The sequence below is a fragment of the Netta rufina genome (genome assembly GCF_964035555.1).
Source record: "Netta rufina genome assembly, chromosome: 20".
NCBI lineage: Eukaryota > Metazoa > Chordata > Aves > Anseriformes > Anatidae > Netta > Netta rufina.
The window spans coordinates 10,626,328-10,644,777 of record NC_140144.1 but is presented as its reverse complement, the minus strand read 5'-3'; the positions used below and the strand labels follow the sequence as shown (position 1 = coordinate 10,644,777).

The following is an 18,450-nucleotide window of genomic DNA, read 5'->3' as shown; positions in this document are numbered from 1 at the left end:
GTTGATTAAGATGGATTTGAATGACTTCAACACTGAATCTGAGGCACTCTTTTTAACAAATTGTTTTCAAGCTTAATAACGTGTATATATACCACACTACACACCTCTCAGGAATATTACTGTGAGTACAGTCTGCTCTTTTTCCATGGCTTTTTCTCAGCATGACTGATTAAATGATTATTTCCATTTTTGTTTATGCTGACAAAGATGACGAAAAGATTATATTCCTGTAGAGGGAAGGGGTGATATAAATCTGTGTGGACAAATTAGACTTATTGTGAATCAGATTACCTGCTTTAGATTATTATTGTCTAGCAAAACCAATTTTCATTGTTTAGGTTTATGCCCAGTTGTTTCATCCTCAGCTTTCCGGCAGGTCCGAATGATCCACTCATGCTCATCATCATCTAAAAGGGAGAGAAAGAGAAGGCCAAATATCACCATTTCACACCTGCTTTTTGCATTACCAGGGTCCAGCTCAAACAATTTTTCCTTTGAGGAAAAAAATATCCATTCTTAGCCATTGGCATCTCTTAGAACACATTTTTGTTTCTTGAAAAGATTTTGTGCTGTTGTGCTGGAATGTGTCAAGGCAGGAGACACTGAATACATGGCAATGATTCTGAGTACTCAGCTATTTGATAGGATTAACATGGGCAGAACTGAAATTTATGCTCTTTTTGGAGTTTTTATGACCATTTACAGGAAATCTGTTGAAAATATCAGAAGTGAAGTTACACATTTTTGAATACTATGTCTGCATTGCTTGTCAGGTTATGAAAAGTGAAGGTAATGAAAAATCTACAGTCAAAGCCTAAGTTATTCTCTTCCAGTTTTTCTTTCGGTGCTGTTTTTGAAATGTACATTATGATCGGTATCAATAAGTTGATATAATACTGATGGGCGTGTTATAGATCATCTTCTGTGTCCCTTGTTAGTATTCATGTCTGTCATATTCTCAGAGAATAACAGTGTGAAAAGAAAAAAAAAAAAAACAACACAAAGATAATGTAGGAAAAAACAACTGTCCAGCAAAGTTTGAATAGAAATTGTGTGTATGATTACAAAAAAATAACGTGGCAAATATAAGTTGTGGCTTCTTTATTCCAGGGACTTAAACAGTCTTGTCTTCAAAAACTGTTCTGCAGACTTTTTTTTTTTTTTCACTTGCTTAGGGGAAAAGTGATCTGTCTAGTAGACCAGGAAAAAACAGACTTCAAAAAGCCTTGGGAAAAATCAAGGTATTGCTTAAAACAATACCTGTATTTATTTTTGTATAAATGAAATATATTAGAGCTGCTTCTTGTGTTTACCACTCTCTTAAGAAATTCACATTATCTGCTTGTGGCATGTGCTTCTCACTTGCTTCCTCCTAAACTGTAAGCTTTTGTAGCAGCCTTTATTACCTGAAAGCCCAGATGGTTACAAGAAAGATGGAGCAGAGGGAGCTGTGATCGTGGTGCTGTGAACACCACTTGGCATAGATCATGATCCCACCTTGCACAGCTGAGGAGCCCTGCTCAGTTAGGTCAAAACAGATCAAGAAAGAAGAATGCTGCTTGTAAGGAGTCAAATTTTCCTGGAAACCTTTTGACTGGGGAGTTGTACCTTTCAGCTAAAGTGACATGGTAGCATTTTGAATGTAAAGGTAGGAAGGTCCTGGGAGTGCAGCTGTGCTCATCTCAGAAGTGAATGGTCGCAGAAGGGTATGTGACAAACTAGTTCTGATGTACAAGAGTGTTCAGGTATGTGCCTAAATCTCAGTGACTCCAGTGGGTTTTGAATCAAGTCAGCTTTGTCTCTTTATTTATTTTTTTTCCTTAATGCTGCCCTTCCCTATTTCTCCTTTCTGTTAAGTGAGCTGAGTGCAGGTCTTCCCTTCTCATAAGGTGCTGCTCACAAGGAGCTCTATTGGCATCCTAGTAAAAGCCTGCTAGAGTGAGGTCTGTGCCAAAGCATTCACCCCTTGTCTAAATGGCAGCACTTGTCTGACACCCTTGACAAACAGTAGTCAGAAAGCTCTGTGAATTTCAGGAGGATTTTCCTAGAAGCCAGTTTCCCAGTCTGGTCTTTGCCTGCAGCCACTGGTCTCTAGTCAATGTGGCTGCTCGTGCCCCAGTGACTGTGCATGGGGTAGAAAACACCCCCGGACTGCCGTTGTTCCAACAGCCCAGGCTGTAGGTTTGCTTTAGTGACTGAATCATTTTGATAGAGCACCCAAGTACTGGTCTTTCTGTCGCGGACATGATACCTCTTTCACTCTGTGTTATTTACTTTGAATTGAAAGGTCTGTAACAAAACACCCCATTTATGGCACATTTCTTATTCAGGCATAAACTAGGAGAAAATAAATGCTGGGAAATAAGCTAAAAAGAAAATTAAAAAGATAAGCAGTGAATCTTGCTTACAGACCACACAATCCTTACACAGGCAGAGATTCCATTGAGGGCTGCAGCAGGAATGCAAATGTGGTCCTTAAGCTTTCTTAAAAACAACATCAAAGCCATAATCAATGTGCTGGCTTTTGTTCTATGCACTAGGTGTTCCGGCTCTGTAATGATGCAATCACGTGAGCCCAGGCTATGACAGACGTTGTCCAGTCCGGGTATCTCTGCGGTTTTAGCTGGGATCTTCCTGACTAAGAAAAATAGTTTATCTGAGCTTGTAATAATCGCAAGGAAATGAAACTTTGCCTATTTCCATCACAGTAAAGGAATAAACATGCTACACGTCAGCACTATCTAGCTCATATTTGGCTAATGATATAATTTGCTCACCAAGTACTAATCAGTTCACCTTCCTAGTGAGAAATCTGTTGTGGTCACACAACAGCATCAGGGCTATAGGCACTAAGAAAGGCAGATGCTACTTTGGGCTTTGTATTATGGATTTCCACCACATCCTTGCTTTGCCTAGGTTGTTTCCTTCTGCACTCGATATTTTCATGATCTCCTAGGAAAGCACACAAGGCAGATTGTGGTAGGGATTTTAGCCTTCACAAACCAGTCTCAAAACATCTCGGTACATGTAGGAATCTGAGCCCAGGCAAATTAAATTCATGTTCATAAACACTGCCTAACTTGCATATAGTTTAATCAGCTGCAAAAACTGAATGAGCTGTACGAGTTTCAACTTTATACAAGAAAATGAATAATAGATGTAATGACTTCATATTCAAAAAATAATCTAAAGCAAATCCCAGAGATGCCATCCAACCCAAGCACACTGCACAACCGCTCCTTGGTCTAGGTAAGGGGAAATGAAAGCTTTGATCCAGCATAGCTAGAAGAACCACAAAACCAGACATCAGAATGGCTCCAGGGCTAGCTATGTGAGAAGAGGCAGAGAAATATTAGAATGTAAAGAGTTAAGCTATGGTAAAACATACTTTTGCTACACTAAAGAAGACTGGTTGATAATTACTGTAGTTTTAGGGCTATTTGAATCAGTGCAGCTGCAACCTCTTCAGTAGTAACCCCTGAAACAAGACAAACTGGGTTTATTGTACTGAACAAGTCTTAAAGCTCCTCCCTGATTGTTAGTAATTGGCAGCAATGGACTTAACAGCCTCTTGACTACCCTTTTTACACTCTACCTGACTGTGCAGCTAACAATTTAAATCACAGATGCCGATCCTTCTTTGTGGCAGCTGCTTGTTAACTACACGTTCCTCTTTTTCTGTCACTGGCTGCTTCCATAACCCTGCAACACCAGGGTTAGATTGGAGAATCACATTTCATCAATATTTAAAATGGAATTAAACCTTGAAGTTTGATTAATGCTACCAGATAGTGAGTTGTAATTACTATTTTGCAAATTGCGATTGTTTGAATATGTTAATATGATTGTCTAAGCACATCTTCACCTTCAGAAGTAATTTTCCCTTTAAAAAAGATTTGAAAAAAATACAAACTCTTTAATCAGTGGTAAATTATCACCCTGTGCACAATTAGGTAGTATGGGGTTCTTCACGTTGTGCACTGAATTTTGTGTCAGCATATTTATCTTTACAAGTTTATCCATTTTTTTTAGATTTTCCTCAGTAGAATATACAGTCATGGAACAGACTTTGCTGAAACAGGACTAATGTTTACGTTTGAAGGTAAAGAAAACAGCTTTGGCTGAAAATTTTATTGCAGTCTGGTGTCTCCCTTTTCAGTTAGTAAACATTAACAAATTATTTATTCAAAAGTTAGTGAAATGTAACAATCATTATCATGACATACAACTGAAATCTTCAAAGAGAGAGAGACTGAGTTAGATCTTAATGGATGAGCTGTTAGAATACACGTAAGCATTGATTGATTCTTGTGAATTATTTCCTTATGCCTCAATCAAAAAAAATCAGTTTTCTACAACCCACAAGATACATTTTGAATATTGTGAGCCACATCCTCAGCCAGCCCAAACTGAGACAGCTCCTCTTTAATTTATATAATTAATTCAAGCTGTTTTCATATGCAGGCCCAAAGCATATGGGGCCAACCCTGGTAGCCACCTGCACAACGCATCCCCAGAACACCGTCTTTCCCCAGTGGATGATTGCCCTGGGGTGGAAATCCTAGTGCTGTGCTGTTAGACACTGCTTACGTGGTCAGCAGGTCAGCTGGGACAGAGAATTTTTAGGCAACTAAGACCCCGTTAAGCCTGTTGGTCCTACTGTGTTTCTGTAAGTAGCCGTTTTTGTATTAATTCTTCTTAACTACTTCTTTGCAAGTTTCTTCCTTGTTCTGAGTGGCTTTAGGGGAAGCTGCAAATAGCAGCAAAACTCAAGCAGTGCCTGTCAGAAATGCTGCTAGGTATATTCCAAGGTAGGCTCAAACTGCATCCCCCTCAAAACAGTGGATTTGAGCTCAACATTTCTGCAAAATGAAACCATTTGTCTAATTTCCAATGTTCAGCTAATAGTGGCAGAAGAGACTTCCCCAACTACACACTCCATTTTCTCTCTCAAGGGGGATTAGAAACAGCTGAAAATTCAGGGTGGGCTTGCTTCAGGGTGCTTCCAAAGGATGGCTTGAAAATACACTGTAATTTAGGTGCATTTAGTCTTCCTATATTAAATGCATATTGCAAAGTTTAGAATGATTTTCTCCTAGCTATCGCATTTCTGTATTGCTTCTGGAAACCTCAGCTGTGAGAGATTTCTTGGGACTCTTCATGCTTAGGTGTATGCCGTGATGCAGACTGCCAGCAAAGAGCACTCTTGTCTTGCAGGCTTTGCTCTCTACCTAGTGCTTCCTCAGGAAGCCACCCAGAGGTGCACAGGAGGATGCACTGCATTGAACCTAGAACATTTAGTGGCTCACCCAGAGGAGAAGCTACACTGTTCACCTTAAAAGCCTTTTGGTCTGACTGTGTTAGGCCTTCATACTGCATTTTGCAGCTGTATGTGGTTCTGGTGTCTTAAAGGCTTTATCTACACTGGAGGCTCGATGTGCTACCCCAGCTGCACTCCAAAATTCAGATCCTTGGCTCCTTCCTCTGCCCAGTGGTGAGCTGGGACCAGCCACGAGTGTGCATCATCCTTTTGTTCTCTCTTGCTGCTGTTCAAAGCTGTGTGAGCCAGGAGGGAAGTAGCTGTGCCCTGAAATGTCCCTCCATCAGGACGACTGGAGGCTCACAACGCCCCTGTAGCTGTGCAGGCACGGCCGTGTGTCAGAGCAGCTTTCCATGAACACGGTTTGTCAGAGCGGGTGTTTACAGTAGACAATCCTTGAACTAGAGCTGAGTTTCCTCTCTGTTTGTAGAGGGCCAGGCACACACAGAACATTGTAAACAACAATATCAGTTAATTCTTTCACATGCCTGACTCCTCCCATCACCCGCAGTGCAGTTTATCATGTTCTTCCACTGCACAATTACAATCATATGTGATAGCATCTCAGCCATGGATTCTGCCTGGCACACCCCTTTCATTTCCACTGCCCCTCTGGGTCCCTAGCACCACTTTCCTTACTGTGCCTGACCTCACCAACATCAAGGCTGGCAAGAAAATGGAAAACATGTTTTCAATTAACCTTTGCTTCCACCCACAAATTCTCACCCTTCCATTTACATTTAATTACTGTAATTCCAAAATGGCCCAAAAATGAACTTTCCATGTCTTGTAAAACTTGTTTGCGCATGAACTGTATAGCTGACTATAAGCGCCTATAAGAACTGTGTATAACCTGTCTAATGGATTCACAATGGGATGGCTAGCACACAAACAAAGTTGTTTTTCTTGGCATGCCACTATTTGGAACTGAGATTTTCACAGTTTTCAAAACGATAAGTATTTTAAGACCAGGAAACCACAAGGAACAACATACTTGCAAAAGCTATAGCTACTGAAATTCCTGTAATGACTTGTATCATGATGCATATATTAATATTATCATTGCTGGTTATAGTGTTGAATATAAATCATGTTGTTTCATAATCTATTTTCCTGAATGGAAGATATTTTATATTAAAACACAAAAACCAGATTTAATATAAAAATATTTTCTTGGTTACACAAACGAGGGGGCTCCAACTATGCCTGTCACCTGAATAGACATTGATACAGAGAAAGACGTAAGCATGCATTTTGCAATGGCATTCAAAATGTGCCTAATCTTAACACGTCTATATAAAAAGAAAGGAAAAGAGCAGACAAAAGGTAGGAGAATCAGTCCAACGTTAAAAAAGGTGTTCAGGGTAGAATAATAAAAGATATGAAGCTACTTCTCTTAGGAGTCTGGAATCTTCTCTTTAAGCAGACTCAATTTCCTTCTGCCATCTTCTCTCCAACATTCATTCTCTTGTTGTACCCATTCAGCCATCTCCAGAATGATATGTGCTGATGTTCTGCCTCTCTGCCTCCTAACATTTGGGTCCTCAACTAATTTATTTGTTGAGCACTGTGGATTATTTATGTCCAAAGCTCTCACATCAGGCCAAAAGCCACCTATCTAAAAAAAAAAAAAAAAGCAGGAAATAGGCAAGAGACACTTGGAGATCCAGATGAAAGTGTTATGATAAAATTTCTAACCTTCCTTGTGGTGTAATATTTTTCAAGTTTTCTTACTATCACAGAAGCAATGGGTCTGGAAAGCAAGTACCAGAAAACTGCAGTTTTATAGGAATGTTGGCAGAACAGCTATCCTAGGACTAACTGCAAGGGCAAAAAAGTATATGGGGGATGGAGGAGACAAGACCAAACGGTGAATTTGTATGGACTTGTGTAGAGCCTAGAGGGTAAAGAAAACAAGCTGAGTGCAGTGGCAGAGAGACAAAATACTTATTGCAAAGGTGTTTTGGAGGAATTTCTATAAAACAGGCCAGAAAGATGGGTCAGCAGTAGTCAGAGGAGAACATGAGAAGGACAAGAGCTTCAGCTGTTGGAAGAAAAGCAAAAGGCTTCTGACTTTCACATGCTGGACTGGTGTAAATGGAGAGTAGTATTGGCTCTCTATTTTACTAAACCCCTTTTTCAGAAATAAGTTTGCTAGCCAAAGTAAAGAGAAAAAGATCAATGGAGAGCAATAAATGGCATTTAACATAAAAATACATGAAATTTACAATTCAGTTAACTTGTCAAATGTTAAAAAATCAGCAAACAATAGACACAATTTGTTTTGTTCAGAGCCCAGAGGTAGAGACCAAATTCTCTAAATTAATTTCTGCAAAAGCTGTTTTTTTTTTTTTTTTTTTTTCAAACAGGTCTGGATCCTATTCGTTGTAGAATATACTGATTACCAACTATTTTTAAGAGCTTTACACAAACATTATTTCTTTTGTTGTGTGAAATGCAGAATCAGCCATCTGGCAAATGCCCCAGAGCTAAAATCTTTTACATGACATATAATTCAAAATGATTAAATATACAACAGAAAATAGCTATAGCATTGCACTTAAAATAGCATGAACTTTTACTGCCGATCAAAACTGATTTCTTTAGCTTAACAAGTATCCAAAGAACAATTATTTGAAGAGCTTTTAAGAGTTTCAATATGTAGGAACTAAACCTCATCTAAATTCAGTATCTTAAGTCAAATAAAAAAGAAACAAATGTACAAAAGATTAAATGGTCCTGTGTTATAAGTAGACATTTAAATCTATGGGAAGCTAAATTCATTCGAACAAAAATACTATATTCCCTGTGTATGTGTATTGCTGAGGCTTTCCTCTCCACTGCTAAGGGCATCTGCCAAAACAACTCTTACATTCTTAGGCAATGACTAGGGACTAGCCTGGAATCAGACTGTTCATCCACTCCCTCCATCATCAGAATGGGCAATTTCAAAGAAGAACAGGGAATAAAGCTCAGTGCATGATCCCTAACTGCAGTCAATCTTTTTTTTTTTTTTTTTTTTTTTTTTTTTCTTCCCTGCACCACAGTCAACTATAAGTTAAACTTGCTGTCTTTTCTCCAGAAATACTCCAGGCCTGAAAAATTGCCAGGTCCTCATCCCACACCCAATTCTCCAGTAGTTTATGAGAAAGAGCACGCAAACATCTGCATGTATTTGGGGTACATGAGGGTAGGTACAGAAATATTACCCTGCGTAATTATTGAGTGGTTATGGCTCTGTTTCTGAACTACATTTTTCAGACAAGTCAAAGTCTACTTTTCTCAGAAAGCACTTGGTGCAAGTCACTGCTGAGCTTTAAGACAAAAAAAAAAAGTCTAAATGTAGATTCATCTCATGGATTTACATACTTGGATAAGCCTGAAATGGATGAACAGATCTCTGCTGACTTTCAAATCAAAATTGCTTCTAAATTCTTTCAGACCAAGCATGAGAACCTTCATGCCAAGGTAACAACGTGAGGAAACTCTAAGGCCATGATTACTAGGACTTAGAATTAAAATGTGTTCTCAAACTTGCCTGTGGAGTTGGGTCAGCCTCAAAACCAAGGAACCTTGGATGTCCTAAAACCAGTCTTCTTAAAACTAGAATAAAATTATATTCTTGAGTCTTGACCTTTTCAGGTTATAATGATTCCTGAAGCAGCAGGACTTTCCCTGCTGCTTTTTATGAGACTTTCAGGCTTGTAGAAATCCTAAGCTGATTGCTGGCTGGCTTGGGACTGCAGCAATACCAAAACCACTCCTCCTAATAGGCACTTTTCCTTGGTTTTCTGGGCCTAATCCTGCTCTTAGTTACACGTATATTAATTCAGATACCTTACTGAGTTTAAAGTGTAAAGTCAGATTCTGGGTCTTCCTGTTCTTGATCTTATATGAAGAGATGCACATATTTCAGGTAATACTGGCTGCAGTATAGAAAGCTACCCTATGCACCATATTCATACTAATTAAGCCTAAAAATGGAACATGAAAATAGAAGCACAAATATTATCATGCTCTTGCTCTTTGTAGTATGATGTATACTATTTAACCCAGCATCAGGGTAGGTGCAGGAGAAACATCAGTTTTCATCAGAAGTATCTTTGCTTTTCATCAGGAGAAAGGTGACTCAGGCAATCTCCTATCATCCTTTCCTCAGGAGAACAAGATTTCTGTTTCTGACAGTATTTTCTCTTTGAAAGTTATGGGCCTCTCCAATATTTGTGGGTCCTAAAATCTGAATCATTTCTCTTCTTGTACCTCCCTGCTTTGCATTAAACATAACGTCATATATTTCCTACTTTTCGCTGGAAAAATGGGAAATCTTCCCATCTTTCTATTGACCAAACTCGTTCACAAAGATGCCAGGAGTCCAATTTTTTTTAGGGGGGAATACTCAGAGTGAAACAGGAGGCTAGTCCCAGAGCCTATTCAAAATAAACAACGTATCTTCTTACAAATGAGTATTCCTATTCTTATTTATGTGTCCAATTTTGTGTACTTCACAATACAAGAGGAAAAAAAAGAAAAGATTGAGGAACACATGAGGAATCAAGAGAAATTTGAGCATCCCCAAGGAAACGGAGGTTTAGGGATGGAGTAATAACTGCAAGATTGCAATGAGAATTTGGAAAACTTTGCTAGATAAAAAGTATAACAAAACTGTTGCTGTCATTTCATTCCCTGGACCTGATTATATTTTCATGATGGGCCTTTGCACTGCTTTAACTGTAAGAGCTTTAAGTAAATGAGGATCAGACCTCCATGCTAGTGAAATGCAAAGCTTGCCAAATCTAACAGGAGTCTCTACGGTACTCTACAAACACTCATCCTGACAAAGAAGCGGTGGAAGCAAACTCAGTAATTTCAAATGGAGTCTATTTGTTTCTCTTCTGGAATGATACCTGGATGCTGCCAATTTGGCAGGAAAGCCAGTGCCAAGGCAGTATGCTTCCTTGCCCTGTTTCCCCAACAGCCAAGAAACAATCAGCAATTGCTTCATAATAGGGCCAGGGTGAAAGGTGAGAACTGGAGTATTCTTAAAGCCTGCTTCCAGACCTGAGGAAGATAGTGTCATTTTGGTAAACCTGTCAAGCTGTTGTAAGAACTTCCTGAATGCTTCCTACCATCTGCTTTTGATGCTTTCAAGACTTGGCTGGAAGCCTGGAGGTTTTCCTGCTCCTTCCTGCCCAACCTATAATGGAGTAATTCTGGATCTGTTCCCTGTCATTCCAGCCTCTTCCTCAGTTTCTTCTGCTTACAGCTGGGGTTTTTAATTTTTTTTTTTTTTAAACTGCAGTGGCCTTGTGCCCTGAATCATCTCTCCTGGGGCAGAAAGAGTTCCTCTGATGTTGAACAAGTGCCGGGTTTTTCAATTGTGTTCATGTTCTTAAGAGGAAGGGTCTGGCCTACATGACACATTCCTTCTTCACGCTCACATCAACAAGTTTAACTGTGTGTACACGGTTCTCAATGGAACGGTCACACAAAGCACATCCCCAACAACTCTGTCGGACTGCATGCTGTGCTGGTCTGGTCGGTGAATATTGATTGATATAATTTGTAGAGTTTGAGATAAATGTCATCAAGGACAATGAGTTCAAAGAACAGATTAAAAAACAATAAATTGAATTCCAAGGCGTTCCCTCCTGTACTAATCTGTGTAGGTTCCTGTGTTTTTGGAAAGCATGTTGCTTATCTTCCTCATCAGTAGGCCCACTGCATTCCAGTACTTTGGATCAATGCCATTTGTAATAATCTAGATCAGTTTTTATTCAACGTTTATAAAACAGGCCATGTATCATAGGGTATATTTTATAGCAGATGGTATCTCCAATTCATTTAAGCCCCCTCCTTCACTTCCCTCCTCCAATATCACAGTGCATACTTACAAAAGCTCTTGAAAGTAGAGCTGAGCAGATTTTTTTTCAACAAATAGTAAATTTGCTGAAAAATAGTTTCCAAGAAACAAAACGGTTAAACTGCGGCACACTGAAACTGAAATGTTCTGTCTTCTAGAAATACCATGTCTTCCAATTTAGATGTTTGGGGAATTAAAAAAAAAAAAAAAAAAAAAAAAAAAGTGGGTGGTTGCTTTGAAAAGCATTTTCATTAAAAAAAATAGTAATTGCAGTTAAAAAAGGGTGATAGGTTAAATAAACAGAACACAAAGCATTTGCTTCAGGTCATATTACATTTTTGAGTTATCCCAGTGTCAACCATTTAGGGATCTTCTGTGTGTATTTCATTTGAAAAATTTCTCAATTTTCCTCAAGGTTTGTTAATTTGGGGACTGATCCACAAGACCTAATATTTGCCAGATTCTACTCAAAACACACACAGCTCTAGAAGGTGCCAAGAAAGTTTCCTATTCAGCAAGGCATTTAAACATAGCCCAAAGACCCATTTAAATAAAGTGGACTGTTCTAACATTTAACGATAAGCACATACTTAACCTCTTTGCTGATCGCAACAGAGTTTATTCATTTTCAGGATCAATGATGTACATCTTAGTGTACAGTCCCTTTGCTTGAGATTGTAATGGAAGGGATTGATTTTCCTGATATTAAGATATTCAATGGTAATAAACTTTAGGTATTACTTCACTGTAATTTTGCAAAATATAATTTGTACAACTCTGAGGAAACATAAATAGCTGATAAAATTAAAACCTAAGAAATACTTTAGCTCAGTGATAACAGGACGCAATCATGGACTTTAAAAAAAACTTCAGTTTTAATCATACATCCTAGAAGATATGACAAATACACTTACTGAAATTTACCTTACAGAAGTTAATCATACCTGCGTTTCTCAGAAACCTCAGTTTGTAGTCAATGACAATTCTGGTTTCAGGGTTATAGAATCCATCACCACAGTCGTAACATCCTGCTGGGATTTTTCTAGGAGGATCTAGATTTGTAAGCTGAGAAATGCCTGAATTAAAAACAACAACAACAAAGGATTTGCTTTGTTTTGTGTTTTTTTTTTTTTTCTTTTTCTGTATTCATGCCTTTGTCTAGATAAATAACAAATGTTACATCTCCATAGCATTTGCTATACAAACAATATAATTGGTTTACAACAAATTTTATAAAACATTTTTTTCAATTTTGCAGATGTAGAAAATGAAAATGGAGGAATTATGCACAAAATTTTGGGGGTAAAAATACAGCATTTTGTTTTCCTCAAAGTCCTGTGACTCAGACCACTATGCCAACATTACAAATATGACTCCAAACTACAGAATGGGGCCAGGAGAGTCTTGCTGGCCTCGCAGAACTCCTACGTGTCATCCCTAAAATATTCTATTTATAAAGAGTATTTTATGTATTATGCTACATGTTTCACTCACTTGTTCCTTAGAGATCTTTTCGTGTTTTTACTATGGGCAAATACAGTTCTAAAAGTCTTTTGTGGCAATATAGACTAGACACACGCGTTCATAGTGGTTCCTGCTAAAAAGCTATGCAGGGTAGGTGTGTTCAAACTTTATTTGGTGTTTGGTGCTTGGGTGTTAACTGCTTCTGTTCAACATGCCTGTACTGAAAGCATGTGTTTAATGTAGGGGAAGGTGGAATCCATTCGTTGGGGTATGGCGAGGCACTGGTAAGGCCGAAATCAACCACACGCTGCAGCTGCACGGTGCTCGTCTAGAGGAACAGATGCTCCTGGAGCAGAGCCCTCAGCTCAGCTCCTTCCTCAGGACCACAGCCGGGGTTTGGTACCTGCGGGCTTGAGGCCGGAGCAGATTTCTGTGTAGAACCTCCTGTCGTAGCCGTCGCAGTAATGCCACTTCTCGTCCTTGTACTCGAGCCCATCTGCGAAAGTGTATTTCCCCTGCCAACACAAATGGGGGGTCACGGGAGGAGACTGGGGGGGACAGAACAAACTGGGGGGGGACAGAACAAACTAGGGGGGGACAGAACAACCGTGGGGGACACGGGACGAGCGCCAGCGCCCCACAGACGCCCCCCAGCCCCGCGGATCCCGGTACCTCAGCGGGCACCCCGCGGTGCCACACCGCCTGGTATGTGCCGCCGCCGGGGAAGAGCAGCACGCCCTCGCCGTGAAACATCCCGTCCTTCAGCTCGCCCCGGTACTCGGTGCCGGTGGGCAGCGTGTAGGAGCCCCGTCCTTCCATCCTGCGGGAGCACACGGGGCTGTCAGCGAGGAGAGCCCCCCGGCAGCACCCCCTCCTCCTGGCCCCACCGCCCCCACCTGCCGCGCACGGTCTCTCCGCAGTAGCGCCCGCCCGTCACCTCCATGGCGGCGCCTCCGTTGTCGCCATGGCAACACCGCTGGGGCGGCCCCGCGCCGAGCCTCCCGCGCACGCGCCCTCCCTCCCCTCAGGCGGCCGCGCATGCGCAGTGCCGGCCGGGCGCTGAGGGGAGCTCAAGGAGACGGCGCCGCCATGGCGGGCGGCACGGGGCTGCCCTCGCTGGAGGAGCTGGAGGTGCCTGAGGTGAGTGAGCGGCCCCGCGGGGCGGCCCCCCGGCCCCCGCCCGGCCTCCATTGCCGCTCTGCTCCGCCCCGCTGCAGGTGAGAGTCAGCTCGGCCGTGCTGAAGGCCGCGGCCCACCACTACGGCTCGCAGTGCGACCGGCCCAACAAGGAGTTCATGCTGTGCCGCTGGGAGGAGAAGGACCCGCGGCGCTGCCTGCGCGAGGGCCGCCAGGTCAACCAGTGCGCCCTCGACTTCTTCAGGTGAGCCGCCCCGCAGCCCCCTCCCGGGGTCTCGCTGCCGCTGCCCGGCTCCTGGAGGCACGGCCGGTGCCCTTGAGGAGGGGCGCAGTCGCCGGAGAAAAGGTTGTGCTGTTATCTTATTATTTGCATGGTTAAATCTCGGGTTGTGCTTTCCCTCAGAGCTCTGTGGGCTCAGCTGCAGGGTGAGTGGCTCCAGGGATTCCTCAGGTTAACAGAAGAAGGCCCTCAGGGGTCATAGGCTTGCTGTTTCTGCACCTTGCAGCTGTGTTATGGGATCTAGGAAACCAGCCTAAGTTTTACTTTGTCTGTCCTGGGTTTTGTATGCATGCTGTTACAGAAACTTAGGTTTGAAATCGATGTCTTGTGACAAAAACATAGGCTGCTGGTAAAGGGCTGTGTTAATTAGCTCAAAGTTCGTCCTCTTCCAGCGTAGCAGCCAGCCGATAATCAAAAACCTCTGTCCTAAGTGTGTCTTCTTGAATTTAAGATTTCCAACTAATTTGGAAGTAGCGCATGTTATACACGCTTCAATATGTTACCCAGCAAAGCAAACACCCGATGTGGGGGAGCTGTGTACATCTACGTAGGAAGAACACCTTCCACATACTGGTGAAGTTATCATTATCCCTACTTGTAGCTACAGTGCTACAAACTGCAGTGGTGTTGGTACAAAGTTCTGTTTAATGGTGCTTTAAATACTGACTTCTGAAGTTTTTAAGTGTTCTTGAGAACAACTACAAAAAACATTTTAGCACAAGTTGAGGCTTGAATGAATAAGAGAGAAAACATTAAAACTACAACGGTTGCTGAACGTTTTCTTTCTGTGTTGTCTTGCAGGAAGATTAAGACGCACTGTGCAGAGCCATTTACTGAATACTGGACGTGCATTGACTATACCAACTTGCAGGAGCTTCGTCGATGCCGAAAGCAGCAGGCAGTGTTTGATAACTGTGTGCTAGAGAAGTTGGGTTGGGTGAGACCTGATCTGGGAGATCTCTCTAAGGTAACTTCCTATCTTTTGGGTCGGATAGCCAGGTTCTTCTTTCCCTATGTGCATTTTTCCGGACCGGGTCTCAAACTTTCCACACCTAGAAGGTGATGTATGAACTCAACACTGGAAAATTGTGGATTTTACTAAGTGCAGGACTCTTCTAGCATTCTGTAGGGTTGGGAGTGAATGCATTGCTTTCATGGAGGACCTGCACTTTTCTCACACAATTCTAGCTAGTCTTGTTGCTTCTTCTTATGCAGAGACTTTTTCTTCAGGAGTGAGGCTGAGGAGGAATTACAATGTAGCTATGAATAAAGTGCCCCTCCTCTCTGTTTATTTAAAGTACTTTGCAGATAGGAGCTCTTATCAGATCAATGATGTATCCCTAGTGTGGTTTGGTGGTACCTCCATTAAATTCTGACTTAATCTAGCTTTTCTGTTAAATGCTGTAAGGAGTTGTATCATTCCTTTCTTTTTCTTTCCAGGTCACAAAAGTGAAGACGGACCGACCTATCCCTGAGAATGTCTATCATTCTAGGCCTAGACCAGAACCAAATCCACCCATTGAAGGAGAGCTGAAGCCTTCTCCATATGGCAGTAGGCTATTTTTCTGGTCCTGGTAAAGTGGGCAAACTATCCTGTAATTAAAATGCAAAGATACGTTGCTCTCAAATGTAAATTGTTCAATATACGTTGGGTATAACTTTAAATGTAATGATTAAAAAGAAAAAACAAACAAAAAAGTTACATGGCTTAGTGGATTTCTTTAAACATATTTTTAAGCGACTGTTTTGTATGAGTATCTTCCTGTTCTGTGCTATGGTCTCTGCAATCCTATAGCCTTTGGGACCATCTGAACACAGTGACGTCAGTTTCCTAACGGTGGCTGCCAGGCCTGTCTGAGAGGCATATGAATATAGCCTGAGTCTTTGGCCACTGCTTTAAACAATCAAGATGGTGTGTGGCTTTATTTGCTTATTGCGACCCCTGTCACTTGCATCAAGCAAGCTTTAAGCACAAATAAGTCATTCACGTCTTCCCTTACAATCTTACAACTAATAATGGTGCATTTTTTCCAAGATACTGCTTCTGTATAGATTTTTACCTAAAACCTGTCTTGGAGCAAGACCTTAGTCTTGGTGGTTTTGGATAGGTATGAGGTCAGTGCTGTTTCTGATATACAGATCCTTATTCTAGTGGCCAACTACTTAGATCTCCCGCAGATAGGTTAGCTGCTTCCGTTGGTTTTTAATGGCCTGATGTGAGGGGCTTGGGGCAGATCCTTCCTGTAGTCTCACCGTGATTCTTTCTGAGGGAGGAGTAAGGCTGCCGCCTCCAGCTAGTTTGTCTGCAATATCCAGAAGTTGCATGTTTCGTGGACCTAGTCTTTGCTCTTCCCCTTTAATAGCAAGAACCTTATTACAAAGGTCAGAAGAAACAAATGAACTTGTTTTCACAAAGCCATGTGCAGTTCAGTTTGCTCTAGACCAGATGGTGTAGTCTGAACCATAGCAGGCTCAAATAGTATTTTGTTCCTCGAATAGACTAGCAGTGAAATCAGGATCTGAAGATTTACCATCCCCTTGTTTGGGGTAGGATTAAGTTGTAATGGGTCTGTAGCTGCAGCATATGTTTCTGATCCATGGAGCTAGAGGGAAAATTGTATAACCTTTATCTAAAAATAGCTCATGTACTGTGTGGCTGATGGGTTCTTGCTACTTCTGTTTGGGTATGTTGACTGAAACTCAGCAAGCAGGTGCTATGGCATACATGTTTGCATTTTAATGCCCGTATCATGCAGTCTTAGCGCCTCCTTGTCTAAACCTTTGCAGTTTCTCCTTCCAGATGACTGCCAGCGTTTCAGAGCAGCAATGTATTTCTGAAGAAAGATAACCTCTTCTCTAGAGATTGAAAGCTTGAGGTCTAATTACATTCAGCTGAGTGAGTGAAAATGAAGTTTGGCCAAGCAGAGGAACCATTTTTAGGGGGATGTTAACATGTATCACATCTGATCTCTGTGCTGACCCATTCTAACACTTAGGCAAACCTTCCAAAAGGCTTTTTAGATACTACGTATTGTTGATAGCTATTGTCAGCATAATGTATGAAATACTGCAGTGCTGAACATCTGCTTTTGAATAAACAGGCATAGGCATTCCCATAGTCAGTCCCTAATCATAATTAAAAAGTATTTTCAATTAAATTCATGCTGAACAGAATGACATTCATAAATGTGAGGGGATGACATTTTTTAAACAGCCTCTTACAAAACCCAACCTTAAATTGGCTAGTACTGTAAGGAGGAAAAAAAAAAAAGGTGACTTATGCTGCAGTCTCAAAGGTTTAAGATTGTTCATCTTTCATGACAGCTGAATCTACTACCTCTTGGACTGGAGGTTGTTGATCCTATAATGATGCATTGATTATGTTTAAAAGTCAGAATTAACTGCTTGCTTAGGTTCCCACGTGAGTTTCATGCAGGGGTGGGAAGGTGAATGAACAAAAGAGAGCAGCAGAGGGGGACAATGAAGTGATCATAAAGTCAAGTAGAACTCAGCTGTACTATGAGCACTTCTTTCATTAACTTCTTTGAGATAATTACTTCTCGTCTCCATCTCTTGGCTGAATCTGCAAAAAAGTCTTGCCAAAGTTCTGTTTCTTGGTGCTTTGGACAGTGCCTGTATGTAGCTATTTCTGTTCAAAATTGTGTGGCTTTACTCAAGCACAGATCCCCCTTTGGAGCTGTAATGTTTTTTTGGAAACTTTAGAACAAGTGAATGTCAAGATTGAGTAAAGACCATAAAACTATTTTTGAGGAATGTATCCTGACATTTTTTTGGCAGATGGAGAGCAGACGCACACAGATCCAACACAGATATTTTACTGGCAATGTGAGAAGTGTTATTTGTTATGTTGTCGTCTCTAAGCTCTGCCAGAGCTTCTAATCACATGTGAAATTAACAAAATTTCAAGCCAATGTCATGGTAGCTTGCCCTGCACCATAGGCTGGATTAGGCAGTACCTGCTCCCGGTCAGATTATGGATGGCAAGAGAAAAATCATACTGCAATTTCTAATCTTAGTAAGGGAGGAGTGCATTCATTTCTAGCCCAGCTGTTACTGGGTGGCACTAGCATGACAGCATTGTGCCACGGGGAATGGCCCCCTCCATGATACCTGGCAGTTTGATAAGCTCTGATCTCAAGTGGTTCTGCTTAGCTCGCAAGGCAAAAGGACTGGAGAAGGTGTACCGCTAGCCAGAAAGACCAGAAGGCCGACAGCAACGCCCGCTCTGCTTACAGCCACCAAATTGTTCATCTGAGAAACTGGTGGAAAGGAACTGATTTTATTCAGCTCTCCGAACAGTTTCATAAATCTGTTGTATGCCATTATCACTCCTGTAAAAAAAAAAAAAAAAAAAAAAGTCAGTTTAGG

At 41.4% G+C, this 18,450-nt stretch overlaps 2 protein-coding genes across 2 annotated transcripts; one reads left to right on the top strand and one right to left on the bottom strand.

The window, feature by feature from the left end:
* Positions 1–110: 110 nt before the first annotated feature.
* Positions 111–13,587, bottom strand: MORN5 (MORN repeat containing 5; the record flags this gene model as incomplete). The annotated part of the gene is made up of 5 exons (XM_084299082.1): positions 111–407; positions 12,125–12,256; positions 13,048–13,159; positions 13,317–13,464; positions 13,541–13,587. 5 exons carry the CDS (start codon positions 13,585–13,587, stop codon positions 328–330), a joined length of 519 nt encoding a protein of 172 aa, XP_084155208.1. The 3' UTR covers positions 111–327.
* A 94-nt stretch (positions 13,588–13,681) lies between these two features.
* On the top strand, positions 13,682–15,763 carry NDUFA8 (NADH:ubiquinone oxidoreductase subunit A8). Its single transcript, XM_084298950.1, has 4 exons — positions 13,682–13,784; positions 13,862–14,025; positions 14,863–15,028; positions 15,502–15,763. Exons 1-4 carry the CDS (start codon positions 13,683–13,685, stop codon positions 15,637–15,639), a joined length of 570 nt encoding a protein of 189 aa, XP_084155076.1. The 5' UTR covers position 13,682; the 3' UTR covers positions 15,640–15,763.
* The last annotated feature ends 2,687 nt before the right edge of the window (positions 15,764–18,450 follow it).

Excerpts from the sequence above, each read along its gene's own strand:
- NDUFA8 (XM_084298950.1), top strand. The coding sequence starts at position 13,683 with ATGCGCAGTGCCGGCCGGGCGCTGAGGGGAGCTCAAGGAGACGGCGCC. Across the intron at positions 13,785-13,861 it reads AGGAGCTGGAGGTGCCTGAG|GTGAGAGTCAGCTCGGCCGT; the intron begins GTGAGTGAGCGG and ends GCCCCGCTGCAG. Across the intron at positions 15,029-15,501 it reads ATCTGGGAGATCTCTCTAAG|GTCACAAAAGTGAAGACGGA; the intron begins GTAACTTCCTAT and ends TTTTCTTTCCAG.